At 48.0% G+C, this 17,565-nt stretch overlaps 1 protein-coding gene across 1 annotated transcript in view; it reads right to left on the reverse strand.

The window, feature by feature from the left end:
• LOC138447688 (transitional endoplasmic reticulum ATPase-like) overlaps positions 1-17,565 on the reverse strand; it is a 297,423-nt gene that overhangs the window by 67,814 nt on the left and 212,044 nt on the right. The window contains exon 10 of the mRNA XM_069603959.1: positions 3,324-3,436. Within this exon, the coding sequence (XP_069460060.1) occupies positions 3,324-3,436 (113 nt within the window). The remainder of the gene's footprint in view (positions 1-3,323; positions 3,437-17,565) is intronic.

The following is a 17,565-nucleotide window of genomic DNA, read 5'->3' on the forward strand; positions in this document are numbered from 1 at the left end:
TGGAAGGAATACACGAAGCGGCAGGAGTTAATAGACCATTTGGCCCAGATGTAACTAAAGGCTTACTAATGGGCATAAATTTATCATTCAGCGGTAGCTGTGTGCACACTTCTTTTGCGGCCTGTGGATCTTTGTTGCTTAGTGATTTTCCCAGATCAGTATAGGGATCTGTCAAAGAAGCTGGTTGTATCAGAACTTCACTATCTTTCAGCATAGTTATATCGGAAATAGAGCGCTTGGGCTTAGGCTGCATTATAGACGATGGAATATCAGACATAGCACAATTATCAGGTAAATCACTGCTACAGGGCCTTTTGTCTTTGCCCATAATGGCAAGCATCTCCTGTATATCACGAGACGCTACTGTTGCTTTAGATCTCGCAATTTTAGGAACTCGGGAAGCTGAAGACACTTGTGGCCGCGGTGTACTGCCCATTATTGTTCTTTTCTGAGAAGCTAAAGGTGGGGAAGACGATGGAGCTGCCGCCAGCTTGTTTGATCTAAGATAATAAAAGCGTCGGCGCATTTAATACGCCACCCAGAGAAGCACTTGAATTACTATTTCAAATGAAAAAAAAAAAAAAAAAAAATAAGGATTTTTTCTTTTTTTTTCTTCCCCCTCTTTCTTCACGAAGCAATGATATTCATCCAAATAGTTTGAGGCAGTTATTCAGTTTCCAGGGAAGGGAACGCCCGACAGCTTGTGGAGCTGCCAGAGTCCGACTCTCCACCCCAAGCCCTGTGAACTTGTCAAATGAGCGGAAGTGTGGCTAGCATTTGGAAGCTTTGATTCAGACCACTCACCGCCGAACAGCAGAACAGCGACTCCAGCCCTTACAGCCTCCAGGGCTTAACGCCACTCGGGTGGATATGCCGGCAGTAAATGCTGGGATCCAGTCACGTGATCGCGCACGTGTGCGCGATAGGCCCCGCCTCCTCCAGGAAGCAGGGGAGCAGCAAGAGCTCGGCTCGCAGTGCTGCTGGGCTCGGAATGGGCTGGAATCAGGAAAAAGATGCTTCGTTCGTGAAGCGCACCTCCAGTTAGGCAGAAACACACGCCACTCGGGCGGATATGCCGGCAGTAAATGCTGGGATCCAGTCACGTGATCGCGCACGTGTGCGCGATAGGCCCCGCCTCCTCCAGGAAGCAGGGGAGCAGCAAGAGCTCGGCTCGCAGTGCTGCTGGGCTCGGAATGGGCTGGAATCAGGAAAAAGATGCTTCGTTCGTGAAGCGCACCTCCAGTTAGGCAGAAACACACATATATAACACAAGTACCTACCACTCCAGAGATAGCTGAGCAACCAGAAGAATGCAAAAATAACCATATGAGGGATTTCATGAGGTTATGCTATGTTATGTTAAAGGTATTTTTATAGCGCACCGTCACCAACGGAATTGGTCTCCAGGCGCTCTGGCGGATCTGTAAACAAGAAGGGGGGTGGGTAGAGTTAGTCGGGAGGAGGGGAGTAGGAGAGTGGGAGAGGTGGTGTGCTGTTGGCAGCTTCAGCTCGGTATACACCGGGTGCTTATGCATTAACAAGAAAAAAATGGACAGTAATAATATCAGGTTTTTATGTAGCGCTTCCTGCAGATCTCCACGGGTTCCAAGCACTGCAATAATAGGTGCGATTATAACCTAATGTAATGGTGCTCAATTATCAGTCGAGCAAGGAAGATGGGCTGGGTCAGCTCAGGTTGAATTAACACACAGATGTGTGAGGAGGGTGCTTAACTTACCTAACTATCTCACCTGCTAACAGTGCACCACGGAAGACAAAGTTATTCAGTCGCAGCCGCGATATGAAGAACCGTGTTTCATTCTCTGGTTTTCTCGCTCTGCGTTCTGTCTTTAGCATCTCTGTCTTTTCTTTCTCTCGTGCCTTTCTGACGCTTTTTTGCTCTCTTGGTCTCTGTTAACCCCATCTCTTTCTTGATTTATAGACTTTTATTCACTCTGTCCTCTTCATTCCTTCTCTGCCCCAGTGATATGTGCTTATGCCTTTCTCATTTTAAAAAAGATTTTATTGAGGCCATCATGTCATTCCAAGTGGGCTGCCCAACCTGGCAGTGGCCTGTCAACCTGAGCGAAACAAGGAGCTTACAGGGCCATTACCAAGGGGAACCCCGTGCCTGGAAGGGCAATATCTCTATTAGCACCTCAGGGTCTTGGACCAGGGTGAACATGCCCAAATTCCCTTTAAGAAATCTCCAAAACAAAATGGCAGGCGAAAGAAGCAGGAAAAGGACAGAAATCCTTTTTCTGCTGCTGTCGTGCAGGGACACAGCCAGGAAGCAGGGATGGACACCGGAGGGCAGGTACGTTTATGACTGACTATGGGGGGGTCTTAAGTAATTAGGGAGGGCAGGGCCTGAGGAAACAGCCGAGGAAAGGTATCAGCTCAGGGGACTAAGAAGGCGGGTTGGGATGTGTGTTTATTCCGGTAGATATAGCCCGCATTCCCAGCCTTCTGATTCGCTGGCACCCCGCCATGGGTGCTAATGAACCAAAAACAGGTACAGCATTGTAATACATCAGTTACAGCTAGCAGCAATAGACCCCCACCAAGTCAAAGAAAAAACAGTATTCACAAATGAAAATTAAGCACTCGCTGAAATGCAAGTATGCCGGAGAGTGTTTCATTGTAATTGTGAGTGCCGCTTGCCAAGCGCTCACAATCAAAAGTAAATGCTGCCTGGCATGTTTCCTTTGCTGATATTCTCATTTGATTTCATTTAATGAAGAGCTTTACCAATGTGCTTCTGACTTGGAGACTGTGCCGTGGGGGAGACTGTGCCGCCTGTTAGGGATGAGATCCACTTGAAGTGCTCTTGCTCCCTCAATGGCCGGAACTCAGCACCAGGTCTGGTCTCCTTGTCCCCAGGATTGGCAGTACCAAAAAACATGTAAATGTTCTCCGCTAAAATTCATTATGTGCACATTTCTCTCATACATATTTGGTGTGTACGGAGCATACAACAAAATCTCAGTGGATTTTAGTATTGAGTGGGTCGAAAGGTCTAGCGGCCCAGGGGTCTGCAACCTGTGGCTCTCAAGATGTTTCGGACTACAACTCCCATGATCTCCTGACATTGACTATGCTGTACAGGCCGGATGGGAATGGTAGTCCAAACACATCTGGTAGCCAAAGGTTGCAGACCCCTGGTAGCCCCACCGAATCCTAAAACAGCATATTCTGATTGGTAGACATGAGCTGGAGTTCCACCGGTGACCGGGTCTATGGCAGATTCACAATGTAGGGGACCTGTGCTGGGTCCTCGAGATACCCTTGCCATTTTGGCTCCACTAGCTGGGCTTACTCACCTTTTCCAGATCCACATCATCGGCCAGCTTCATGTTCTTGGTGTGTATCTGCAGGATCTCCAGCCGGCCTGTGGAGTCTGGGATCCCAATATCAATCTCACGGTCGAAGCGGCCTAAGAAAGCGGAGAGATATAGCACACATCTGTGAGTTCAAAGGTGGATGAGCAGGGATATTTTATAATAATCACAAGTTATCAAAGTGTATACTTCACACACTGATAAGATGACACGCCCACTACACAAAAAGATCATCAGGAAAAAAAAACTATTACAAACAGAGGAGGCATGCACCACCCTTATTAAATGGCAGATAACAACTGAGGAAACCCTCTGTGACAGAATGCCATCTGTCGAGGATGGCATAGCTGAGCATTTTGCATTTTTATTGCTATAAAATGATGCTGTTAATTCTGTTTCTCTGGTGTGGATAATTCTGCTAATCGGATACCCCTTTCATAAATGCGCAATGCCAGAATTAAAGTGCAGCCATGTGCCTTTGTTGAGACAGCCTACTAGCGGCCCCAGCACCAGCCTTGCAGTACCCCATGGCAGGTTCAAAGGTCACATGTGCATTCCTCCTCTTGCGCTATCTCTCCTTTTCGGCACTGCGCCCCATAGATTTCAGTTGAGTCCCTTTTCCTTCTCATGCCTTCCTGAGCACCTTGTCTATACCTCCCCTTATCCATGATCTGCCCGACTTTGCTCCTCCCTACCACTACTGAATGTTCTATCACACTCCTCCCTTGCCCATCTGACAGGCATAAGCGCTTTGACGCCATGAACTATGGCAGTATGCGCTATACAAACGGAATATAACATATATGATAGCTGCTAAAACACAAGGTCTCTGTAGTCAGGGTTGGCTTTTGTTTTAACTGCCCGCACCTCTGATTTAAATTTTAATAAAAGTCTGCCTTAGTCAGTTGCTACATAAATCTTTAAATGTAAGGCATGCCTTGTTGTGGAATGCTGACTACTAAGAAAAAACAATTATAGAGCCATAGCAAATTGATATCACACTAGTTGCAGTTCTGTGAACTGGACCAGCTATGATATGAAGGATGTGTATTGCTGTCTAGTCTGACTGTCTCTACAAGTGCTGTGCAGACCAATGGCCAGGATGCTACGTGTTTGATCCTCAGAGGAAGGCCAACACCTTCCTCCCAAGGAACAGGACCCTTCCCCAGTACTTCTCCTGGAAACGGTGCTTGAAAGGCAACACTGACATAACAAAAGCACTCTCACAGAAGGGTGGTGACCACTGGAGTCTCTTTGAAGTCAGCAGACATGGGAAGGGATGGAGTTAGACTATCCAGCCAAGAAAGGTGGGCTGAGAGAAGGTTTCCATCATCTTGTTCTCTGTTAGAGCTCTTTACTTCTCCCTCCCCTCCCAGACCCCATTTCCCACAGACAAGGCCCTCTGGTTTTGATATCAGAAGGCAAAGGGCACTTGCTAAAACAGCTTCTATTGCAGGCTTGCTTTCAATATATACACTGTGACATTGTGCCTTTATAATTAGAATTAATCCTCTCCTTCTTGGATTAATCTTTGGACTCTTACACAATAAGAAACATGAACTGGACCACTGTTGGGAGTACAGCCTGCTCCCAGGTTCTCTGCCATAGGGGTGAAGAGAGAAGGCCTCCAAGGCAGAGCAGAGCTCCAGCCCCTAAACAGCGGCAGGGAACATTGGGGGGCGAATTGCTCTGCACCAAGGCCTATCTGCTGGCTGCACTGGAACCAGGACCACGTTCACAGCAGGTGAATAATATCTGTAGGTGCTAGCCACGCTCCCTTGAGTAGGAGCGCAGAACAGACAGACTCACCTTGTCCTGGAGACCCCGGATTGGACATCCGAGCAACCCAGGAGTCAAGGATCAGCTCTGGGCCCTAATTCCCACATTGAACCGCTTGTGAACTACAATGACCTGGAGATCGTCTGCATGTCCCGAGCTTCTTCATGCTTGGACCACAACGTGTGTTTCACCCCATCAACCTGCTCACCCACCCGACACTGAATCACCACCACACGAAGCTCTAAGAAGCCTGGCAAACCCATGAAGCCAGAGTTACTGCGAAGAGGCCCGGTCCCCTTGGATCACTGTTGGTGTAGTAGTAGTGTGGGGCTGAGTAAGCAGTCGAGCCGCTACCCACCCTTGTAGTCCTGGCAGGCAGTAGTCATTTCTTAACACACTGACTCTCCTTCCCAGCATATCATATGATACATCTCTCTTTGCACAGTCAGCGCTTCATTGCTTTCGAACTAGGTTCACTTCACGCTATAAATATCGCTATACAAACATTGTAATATTGGAATGCTGGCGAGCAATTGTGAACAGCAAGTCTGCAGAGGGCCTTAGCCACTGTTACAAAGCACTCTGATCTCCCAATGGACCACCTCAGTGTCTCTCTAAGACAACATTCTAACAGGACAACTCTCAGTTCAAAGTTCTGTACTTATTCTCCAAACGATGTGTTTTGTTGCTAACCTGTTCTGAGCTTTAGCCACGTTATAATGGCATTACAGGCACGGGGGAGTGGTCTGTGGGAGTTGTTATTATCCCTCACCCTCAGTGTGTGACTGTGCCTACGCCACTGGTTCATAACTCGGGTGTGAGCCTGTAACACCTGTCAAAGACCTCCCCACAGAACTGGAATGCCTCAATAGAGCAGGTTGGACCTCTGTTGAGATCCGCATAACATACCGAATGGCTAAGGAATGATGCAGGCAGAATCGAGAACTGTGGAAAATCTGCTAAAAGATGCGATTTATTGTTGTGAATTATTAGATTTTCAGGTCTATATAAAGACACACTACATATTCACAGTTATATGTATTGGAAAATTAACGCAGAATCTACTGGATCTCATATATCAAAGTCATGAGCCAAAATGAACACAAAATAGACCCCAAATCCTGTAGCAAAACGATGTACCATACATCAAAGATTTGTACCAACATCAATTTATTAGGAGACAAGCAGATGTTTCGCCACTTACAGTTTTTTCCAGGCTAATATATTTTACTTTTAAGTCAAAACAAAAGTACACACTGTTCTCCATACGGTCCATATATGGCGACCATATGTATGTGGATAATATTACCGGATACCGATTAATCAAGATCATTATTCAATTCCATTTATAAATTAGTTCCCATGACATTATTTACTAGCCACAGGCCCCGGCAAGAGCCCATTACCCCACAGCACCAAAGCACCACGCTGGGAACACCAAGTTTCCAAACCCAGGTGGTATTTACAGTCTCATTGTGAAGTGATCATACAGTCTCTACTTTTGTTTTGTGCTATTTTTCCAACATATATGTCTGGGAATATGTTGTGTGTCTTCATATAGACCTGAACATCTAATAGATCACAATCCAAGCGCATCTTTTACTGGGTTTTCGATGTTTATGCTTTTTTTTATAAAAACAGTTTTTATTGATTTTTACACCAAACAATCAACATTCAACAAAACTGGCAGCACTTATCATAATATTTCAACATCTTGTACACAGTCTTTAAGTATCTGCTGTTACCCTTTTGCCCTCCCCCAACTCGAGCCTACTCCACTTCGCATTCTGCTTCTCCTCCATCCTGGAGAATTTCCACTTCCGCACCCTCAGCAGAGTTCTTGTTACTTAAGCCGTCCTGGGTGGACCCATGCAGTGGAGCCACTAAATGTTTCCAGGCGTCAGGGTTTCTGGCTCCTTCTCCCCACTCTGCTTCCCGCTTCCTGCCACACTACCGTTTCAGCTTCGGTCCATTTCTGAAGATCTCTCCACCAGACTTCTACTCTCGGTCTATTGCGTTCTTTCCACCAGATGGAGATTCTGTGCTTAGCAAGTATATATGCCAGGTCCTTCAGCTTGCTCACATGTTTCAGCTGGTGCGGTCTAGGGAACCCCCCTACCATGCATGCCCATACTGATTCAACATTTGTATGGCCTGTGGGTTACATATAGTTGTATTTGCTGTAGCCTCGCATTTCTACACACTTTTTTATGGTACCATTGGGCCCTTTCCCATATCCCATCACTCATAGCTTCCCCGACCTCTTCTTCCGAGTCTAGTCTTAATTGGGCCACTTCTTTCCCAACCCTGGATATTAAGAGATCATAGATTCTGGAAATCTCATGTCCCCCGTCTGCCATATCATATATCGTTTCTATGGCTTTGTCAGGTTGGTCTTCTAGTATTATTTCTGACCATGTCTCTCTGATCCGCCGTCCCATTCTAGTATACGTGATGTATTGCCCCACGTGATGACCGGTTTCCTCCACCAACAACCCAAACTCCTTTATCTTCCCCTCCTGCCATATGTCTCCCACTGTTGCAATCCCCACCGGTTCCCATTGCTTGCAAATCACTCTCCTCAGTTGTCCATCCCCTCCGATCAGCGCCACTAACGGCACCTGCGGGGAACATGGGGTTGGGTGCTCCATGACCTGACATGCTTTACGCCATAAGTTCCATCCCAACTCTAACATACCCGGGCGCTCTTTCAACTCTACTTCTTTCAAGAAATACGGGGCCCACTCCAATCCCAACAGTCTGGACTCTGAAGTCGAGTCTTCAGACAACCATCTGGCCACATGTCTCAATTGACTAGCTAAGTAATAGATCTCAAACAATGTTTATGCTTACAATGTTTAGGGGTGGTACAACCTCCGGGCTACAGTTACTGCTGGTTTGTGAATCTCAACAATACATTCTTATGTACTTATTTTTACCTACGATAGGAACACTAGATTTAGCGTGGTTTTGTCCCTGTTATAAACACTAAGCTACATATTTTTGGGGAGTCTAGAACTGGAACTGGATGAGTTCAGGAGGGCAGTTAATGAAAGGAGCCAGAAGGAGGTTGCAGCAGCTGCAGAGTGTTGAATACATCCATAAAACCTAGCTGCTTGGAGTGGTCATTGAACACAACATTGGGCAATGAGCTGGTTACAGAGCATCAGCTGCACCACAGGGCGCCGGCTTCTACGAGAATCAAGCATGCAAGGGAAGCAACAGAAAAAGTCCTCTCTTTCCGGCAAGTGTGTTACCAAAATAACAAAATAAATGACCATATATACGGGGAGAACAGAGAGGAACAAAGATCGTTCAATGCTGCAGACGCACAAGTGAATAGTAAGATATCAGAGCTAGGAGCGTGCTACTTGGAGTAAAGCACCAAACAGCATAGCAGTGTGTTGTAATTGGTTGTAATTGCTGGTGCGTGTGGAATGTTGTTCCAGCTTCATGGATCAACATTCCACACGGGTCAGTTGATCTATGAGCCTTTCTGGTGGCGGCTGCTTCGGGGGTCCAGAGAAAATAAAGCTGTTAAATACATACCAGAGTCAGCTTATTTCACTGGCGACGAGTCTGGACCCCCGCATCCACGTGTGCAGGAGTAAGCGGGGCGGTGGCCCCAATTGGGTTGGCAGGGAGGAGGTGCTGTGAGGTGCTACGAGGCCAGGCTTGGGCCAAAGGCGCTGCGGATTCGAGTGACACCCACCCTCAAGCCGAGGGAACAGGAGGACTGCGGCAATCCGCCGGGTCTGGGCTGCAGTGTGCTCCCAGTGAAGAGGTGAGCGCAGCGCCAGGAGTCCCGAGGGGCCGAGGGGCCGTGGCAATCTGCCAGGCCTGCGGTGCTATTCGGACACATAGGGGGCTGCGGCAGCTCTCTGGAGCACACAGCAGGTACCGCCCCGCTACATCGCTGGTGCGATTCACTCGACCCTCCAGGCCATAGCGGGGTGTGTGGCTCACAGGAGGGGTGGCGCAGATCCTCCTGTAGAACATACGTGGTGTCAGCGCACGGCCGTGCCGGCAGTAGGGCAGCCCCAGCTCTGCTGCGCCGGCGTGTACTGTCCCGTCAGACATCCCGTCGCACAGTGCGTTATTAGTGTTGAAGGCTTTGGCCGACGATTTCCTGTGACACGCCCTCCCTGGGTGTGTCTATCAGGGGCTGGCAGGAAAGTGCGGCTGGCGCGGGTAGTGCAGCGAGGGAGGAATCAGCGTTAGTGTTGTTACACTGACGTGTTGGACAGTGATGGAGAGGGGTGCCTGTGGAATCTGCTTCTGACGCTCTCAGCTATTGGTTTTGGATGGTTTGGCATGGTATAACTCTTTCAAGGTGAGCTACACATGAACCAGGGGTTGGATGCTACTTTACACCAGGTGAGCATATGCATAGTGAACGTAGTGGGATGCATTTTGCCTGCTGGGGCGACTGTTGAAACAGGAAAAGAAAATAATATTGCTGTCACCACTGCATTTGGATAGAAATACCTGGTTACTGAACATGTTGCATACAGCGGCCAGACCTCCACCTGTGTTTCTGCCAACACCAGGTGAACCTGTTGCCCCTTGGGATGATTGGGTTGACTCTTTTAAAGTGTTCTTGAGAGCAGCTGGTGTTTCCAAGTTTAATGATGATGAGAAAGAGGCAGCATTTCTAAACTGCATTGGCACCAAAGGATTAAGAGTCTTCCGACACCTGCTTGGTGAGGATGTGACTGTTCCAGGCAGTGGTGAGGGGAGAGGATAGTGAGTGCATATGAAACGGCGTTGAAAAAACTGGATTTTCGCTTTGGAAAGAGAATTAATGTGGTACTGGAGCGATATAAATTATTTTCCAGAGCACAGGCATCAGGAGAATGCATTGATGCTTATGTGACTGCATTACGAGCCCTGATGGCTACTTGCAGATTTTCTGGGAATTTGGATGAAAACATTAGATACCAAATAATGATGAAGACAAGCAACCAGAAAATCAGGGAAAGACTCTGGATCGAGAATGATCCGCCACTGGAAAAGGTTTTGGAAATTGCCAGAGCAATTGAGGCTTCCAGGGCAAGTGTGCATATTGTCACCGAAAGAGAAAACTCCAGGTATGGGGTTCAAGCTGTTTTGCCTCGGAATAGGGGTGGGGGAATGGAAAATAGAAAAGGGATTGAAAAGAGTGGCACCCAAAGTGGAAAATGGTCTAAGGGGAAGGAATTTTGCCGAAAAAGTGGTTGGTCAAGCCACTCTACCGATTCTAAAGTATGCCCTGCTGGTAATATGGAATGTAGGAAATGTAAGCGTACCGGCCATTATGCCTGCATGCATAAATTCAATGGGAAGGCCAGTGTAATACCGGAGGAGGGTGCTGCTATTCAGGAGGCTATGGCCATCAGTAAGCCTGAGCAAGGTATAATTCTGCATGTGGACGGGATGGCTCGCAAAGGTCCATGGGTCTCAGTATTAGTGGATCACCGTCCCTTGGAGATGCTAGTTGATTCGGGGTTGCCTTACGTGGAAAAATTGGGAAAGGACATCACTACATTGCAGGCGGCTGATAACCCTAGTGCTTATGGGCAGAATCCTATCGAGGTTTTGGGTTATAATTGGTCCAATTTTAAGTTCAAGGGCCGACATGCCACTGGCAAATTGTATGTGGCACACAAAGGTACCAGCATCCTGGGTTGGGAGGAACAAGTGGCTTTGGGTATGGAGATACACCCGGGAAGGGAGATTCCTGTACTTAGTGTTTTGGAGGTGGGAGAAGGTTGTAGTGAATGGACATCAGAGTCACTCAGGCAGAGTTTCCTGAAGTGTTTTCCGATACCCTGGGTAAGCTTAAGGGATTTTCCTATAGGATTATTTTAAAAAGGTGTGCCATACCTAAGGTACATAAAGTAAGAGGTGTTCCTGTGATGGCAAAGGAGGGTTTGAAAGTGGAGTTGAACAAATTGATGGGTGCTAGGATTATTGAGCCTATTGAGTCCTCAGAATGGCTGTTTCCTGTCGTTCTAGTTAAAAAAGGGGGTGGAAGCATCAGGATGTGTGTGGACCTACGAGAATTGAATTCAAGTATTTGGGTTGATCGCCATCCTCTGCCGCACATTAATGAACTACTGTTGACCCTTGGTAAGGGGACATGTTTTTCCACGTTGGACTTGTCTGCTGCATACCACCAGATTGATTTACACATTGACTCTAGACCTATTACTTCCTTTGTGATGCCGTTTGGGCCTTATCACTTTTGTCGTATGCCCTTTGGATTGGCATCGGCGTCCGCTGTGTTCCAACGTTTGATGCAAGAGCTGTTTGGTGGTTTGCCTGGGGTGTGTTACTTTCAGGATGACATTTTGGTGTGGGGTGGTTGTAGAAAGGAGCATGACATCAGGTTTTGAGAAGTGATGAAAGTGCTGAAAGAAAAGGGTCTAACTGTGAAATTGCCTAAGTGCCAGATTGGAGTGGACAAAGTAACGTACCTAGGACATACCTTGAGTGCTGAAGGAGTGAGTCCTAAGTCAGAGTTGGTTCAGACGATGAAAGATACCCCAGTCCCCGCCAGCAAGGATCAGCTGAGGGCATTTCTGGGTTTAGCGAAGTACTATGTAAAATGTATACCTAATTATTCGGAGAAGACAGTTGCCATGAGAGCTATGATGAAGAAATCAGCTAGGTTTGTGTGGTCTGATGAGTGTGGTGAGGAGTTTGTTGCTGTGAAGAACGAGGTTGAGCATGCCCCATGTCTAAGATCCTTTGACCCCAAATTCAAAACCATGCTTACTGTTGATGCTAGTGAGGTAGGATTGGGAGCGGTTTTAGAGCAATGGAGTGATGGGGAGCGCAAGCCGGTGGCGTTTGCATCGAGGACATTGAGAGAAGTTGATAGCAGGTACTCTGTTATAGAGAAAGAGACGTTGGCTGTGGTTTGGGCGTCCAAACATTTCAGGACGTTTCTCGGGGGCATTCCATACGTGGTTAGAACTAATCATAAACCTTTGGTACAGGTGTTTTCTACTCGAGGTGTTGTTGCAGTGTCTCCAAGGATAGTTAGGTGGTCTGTTGAATTGTAGGATACAACTTTACCATGCAGTATGTACCTGGGAAACAGAATGTGGTAGCTGACTGTTTGTCGCGGCTGCCTGTGTTGGAGCAGGCAAGATCCTATGGTGGTGATGTTGGTGAAGAAGAGAAATTGCAAGAATGTCAGATTGCTTGTATCACCCCAGCTGTAGATAAGGCTGTGTGGGATGTTGAGAGTGACAGGGATGTAGAATTGAACTGGATAAGAGAGGGTCTCAGCAAGGGCTGGTAATTTGTTAAGGATAGACCGGAAGGGAAAGGGTACATCCAGGTGCTGAGTGAGTTGGCTGAATGCCCCTGGGGTGTGTCCTGAGCTGTGGTGCCGCCGGTTAGTTTGAGGGGCAAGATTGTGGACTTGGCTCATGCTGGATATCTAGGGCGTTCCCTGACCAAGAGGAGGCTACGGGAGGAGATTGGTGGCCATCCATGGATCGGGATGTTGAGGCACTTGTGAAAGACTGCCTTGCATGCGCATCTAGCAATAAGAGCAAAGTGGTGTATCCCCAGCCCATTCACCCGGTTGATGTGGCTAAGGAGGTTTGGTCCAAGGTAGCGTTCGATATCATGGGTCCGTTCGAGTGTTTGCAGCAAGAGTATAGGTTTTTGTTGGTCCTTGTTGATTACACGTCCAGGTGGATAGAGGTTGCCGCATTTGGAAGAGTCACCACCGATTGTGTCATTGCCTTTCTTAAGAAGGTATTTGATAGGGAGGGGATACCAGCTAGACTGGTTACTGATAATGGCATGCAGTTTACTTCAAAAGCCATGAAGGAGTTTTTGGGGCAGTGCAGGGCTGAGCACCATCGCACAGCTTTGTATAATCCAAATGCCAATGGCCTAGTGTTAAGGGCCAATGGGACCATTAAGAGTGCCATACAATTGGCTTTGGCAAATGGGCTAGATTGGAAAGAGATTCTCAGAGTATTTAGGTGCTTACCGCAGAAACCCGTCAGTCAGTACGCGGAGATCACCTTTTGAACTCATGAGGGGAAGAAAACCGGGTATCACTCTCAGGCCTATGGCATTGGGTGGTGGTGGCCCGTGTGGGATGGATTTGGAAAATGTTCATCGAAGGATTGTGGCTCGCCAGGAGGTTGGAATTGCAAGTGGTGGTGGGGGATATGGTTTGCATAAAAAATCCCAGATTTGTTCAGAAAGGTGGGAGTGCATTTTTACCTGCCAGAAAAGTGGTTAAAAGTGGGAAAGGACATGTCCGTTTGGAGGATGGTTCCACTTGGAGCAAGAGACGGGTAGTGGTCCTGGATGGTGGTAAGAACCATGCCAATGAAGGAGTTACTTATAAAGCAAGTGATATTCTGGATTTTATTCCTGAGAGGGTGGATGAAGGAGTGGGCATGGAGGTTGAGTGTGGTACGAATGATGTAGGTGCAGAACAAGCTGTGGCAGGCCAGGATGGTAGTGATGTTGGAAGGATGGATGAAGAAGTGCCTGTTGAGGAAGGGCGTCCAGCTAGACGTTGTGGACTCCCTGTTAAACTTAAGGACTATGTGTTACAATGTGTACCACTATTTTATTGCTAATAGAGGGTGCATAGCAACTATTGTTATTTGAATATTTGAATGTTTGTTCTTTGTTCTTCACTACTATTGTTTTCCATGTTTTATTAGCCTCGTTGTTCACTAGACATATCCTGTTATTGCATTTATTATTTGCTATTGCATTCCATTATTGTTAAGGGAAGAAGATATGTTGTAATTGGTTGTAATTGCTGGCGCGTGTGGAATGTTGTTCCAGCTTCATGGATCAACATTCCACATGGATCAGTTGATCTATGAGCCTTTCTGGTGGCGGCTGCTTCGGGGGTCCAGAGAAAATAAAGCTGTTAAATACATACCAGAGTCAGCTTATTTCACAGTGCCATCAAAGTGACACAGAGTCAGCTACAGAAAGCTTCAAACTTTGCCAAGGAACAAAACAGTCAGTCAGTGAATAAGGGAACGGACACAAGCATAGTATAAGGGAGGCACAAGCAAAATGGAGCAAATAGATCCACCAACCAAATTCTTACAAGAACCAGGCACACCTCCGATACAATAGAGAAGATGGGAGAAAGAATTTGATATGTACATGGAAGCAATAGACTGCATGTAACAGGGAAGGGAAGCAAAAGGGCGATATTCTTACAAGGATTAGGTTTGGAAGGACAGGAGTTATGCAAACATTTACCAACAATCTTGATGGGTCAAGGAATATATATAAATGTGTATAAAGCTCTCAACCCAAGGAGAGCATAATACTGGAGAGAGATACGTTGTATACCAGGAAAAAGCATTGACGAATCTTTGACAGTACTAAGGACCATAGCAACAGGGTGTATTTTTTGGCAGTTCTTAGATGGGGTAAGGAGAGATTAAAGGATGGTGCATTTCACAGATGCCCAAGTGAGAGAAAGGCTATTGCAAGGGTCAGAGCAAACACTGGAGGAGGTCGTCAAGATGTCACAAAGCATGGCGAGGTCATCACCAGCCCAAAGGAAATTGGCTCGCATGCAGTAAGTGGAGAATGATCAAGTGTGCCTCGCAGGGGCAGAGAAAGGAGAGAACAAACAGACACAGGTGTCGCAATCCACATCATCTGGCAACCGCAAAGCCGTGCCCAGCAATGTTAAAAACATGTAGGAAATGTGGCATGACTGGGAATGTTGGTAAGTTTTGTTTGTCCAACAAATACAGGAAGCAAAGGGGGAAACCCGAAGTAAAACTGGACGTACAGGCCAGGAAATTAAAGAAGAGGATGAAGAAATTCCAGAATTGTCATTATCACTGAAAAACAGTGCGCTGAAGGTGGAAGATCCACATTTCCCAATATCAAAAGGCCGACATGTGAAGAAACGACAGCTGGAGACGAGCTGGATTTAATGACTGACTATGGGTCACTGCATAGCATAATCTCAGCGTCCATATATCACAAGGGGTTAGACGACAAGGTCAAGTCACTGAGGAACATGGGAAGGACACAGGATCCACATCCTGGGATGTGTGTACCCTCAATGAAGAACAGGAATAGACAAATCAGAGGCAGGATAAATGTAGTCTCCGAAAGACCACCTGTACTAACCTGGAAGCAGCAGGCAGAGTCTGGTATGGAACTTAATCCAGGGGCTTAAGTACAAGTAATGAGAAGTCCGGCAGTCAAAGGGCACGGTGTCAAGCGCTGCAGGTGTTTAGCGCCGACAGTGTGAGGCCCCAAACCTCATGGATCTTCATGAAATCCCTCACCTCACACCAGCCTATCCCTTCCGTAGGCTCCTGGCCCAAGCCACATCTGCCAGCCTCCCTCACCTCCCCCAGAAAAAAAGGTAAGCGTCTGCATGATGGTACAAGTCGTCCACTCTGCCTCTGCTGTGTCCCTCACATCCCCAGTCCCCACTGACACATTTCCTGCCCCCACTCACACCAGCAGCATTTCACGTTATGGCGCATCGTGCCTCGCAATCCGCCCCCATTCCATTTGCCCCTACCGCCAAGCACTCTGCCCATGGCCCCACCATGCTCCACGCTAAGCCTCCTGCCTGTGTCTCTACTGTGCAACACCTTACGCAATACACTGATGGCCCCACTGTGCACCACGCTATCGGCCAACACCCCTGTGCAGCACACCATGCTATCTACCTTCTGTCCATCTGCGCCTAGCACCACGCACTAGCCTATGGCACCACCATGAACTGCACAACGGATCCTGCCCATGGCCCTGTTGTGCACTACAGCACGTACTCGGCCTACGCCCTGCGCATCGCAACACGCAATCCACCCTCATGCCATCTGCACCTAATGACACCCATTCTGCCAAAAGCATCGCCATGCAACCGTTCTTTCCACGGCCCTGTGGTTTACCATGCCACGCACTCTTCCCATGGCTCCACGGTGCACTGCGCCATGTTTTCTCGCCCGTGTCCCAACCGCGCACTGTGCCTTGCCACCCTGCCACAGCTCCACCGTGTTCCACGCCTCGCATTCGGCCCTTGCCCCTGCTGCACATCGCTCCTCGCAATCAGCACATGGTGCCTTTACACATCGTGCCACACGCTCTGCCCGTATCCCTGACATGTACTGCACCAGGTATTCTGCCATGGTGCTGCTGTGCAATGCCGCTCGCAACTCTTCCAGTGCCCCACCGCGCCTTGCATCACAGATATCCAGCCTGCCGCGATTCATACAAGACCCCGCATTGGCACTCACCGTAGAACTCTGCTCGCAGTCTGCACATTGCATCCATGCCCCCTCCTCACCTCAGCCGAGCCCGGCGTCCGCCCGCATAAGCACTTGAACCTCTGTCCCCAGGGTCTCTACCTCCACCCCTGTTGAACGAGACATCCCATACCACGCTCTGCCACAGGCCCTGCTCTCTCCATTGCCATTCCACCAGTCTATGCCATTCACCGCACCAATCGAAATGTACAAAAAGGTGTTGGGGTCGCTCTCATATACAAAGATACCCTTGCCATCCGCGACTTAGCCTCCACCCCCTCCCGAATTGCCAATCGCTCTCAGTCAAGCTCTCTTTGGCGTCCGCCTCCACGATCATGATGCACAGCCTCTACCACCGCCCTCCTGGTCCACCCACCACATTCGAGGACGACCTCACACAACTACTCCTGAGAAACATGAAAACTAATTCTAAAGTCAACCCTGTATGCCTCTCACCCCCCCGCCCCTCTCCTGTGACCTCCCGCTGCACCTGCAACATCTCAAGCAACACTCTGGCCACTGCTCAGAAACTCCACCATCCCCCTCACTGGACTCGATTTTGACAGTCTAGTCAACCACTATAACTCAACCCTCAACTCAGCCACTGATAAACTCACCAACTCCTCAAAAAGCGCACCCACAAACGAGCCACATGCACCAACACCTTGTTCACTTCTGAACTCCTCTCCTTTCATGCCCAAAAGTATTCTAGCGAATGCACCTGCTGGCTGTGCCCGACAACAGCAAACAAATCCTGCTTCACTACACACTGCAGAACCTACAAAAAAGCCATACAACTGGCCAAGGCATCAATTTACAGTACTTTGATTGCCAACGCCAAGTGTAACTCCCCCAAGTTATTCTCTATCCTACGAGAATACACTTCCTTCCACAGTCACCAAGAACGTTGCCTGTTATAATGACATCCAGAAAGCGCTCCTGGACAATATCCTTATTACAGAGCAATATACAGCTCAAACATTAGTTTGAGCTGTATATTCCTCTGTAATAAGGCTGTCACCATCAACACCACCTCCAGGATCTATACCAGACCGCATCCACACCTGCATTCCAATCCTCTATTGAACTTCCACCCGGTCTCTGTGCCAGAGGTGGCTGACGTCCTAAAGGGCCTCAAACCTTCAAGATGTAAAGCAGACATTTACCCTGCACCCACA

Source organism: Ambystoma mexicanum, chromosome 3q, assembly GCF_040938575.1.
Source record: "Ambystoma mexicanum isolate Mex_15411 chromosome 3q, UKY_AmexF1_1, whole genome shotgun sequence".
NCBI lineage: Eukaryota > Metazoa > Chordata > Amphibia > Caudata > Ambystomatidae > Ambystoma > Ambystoma mexicanum.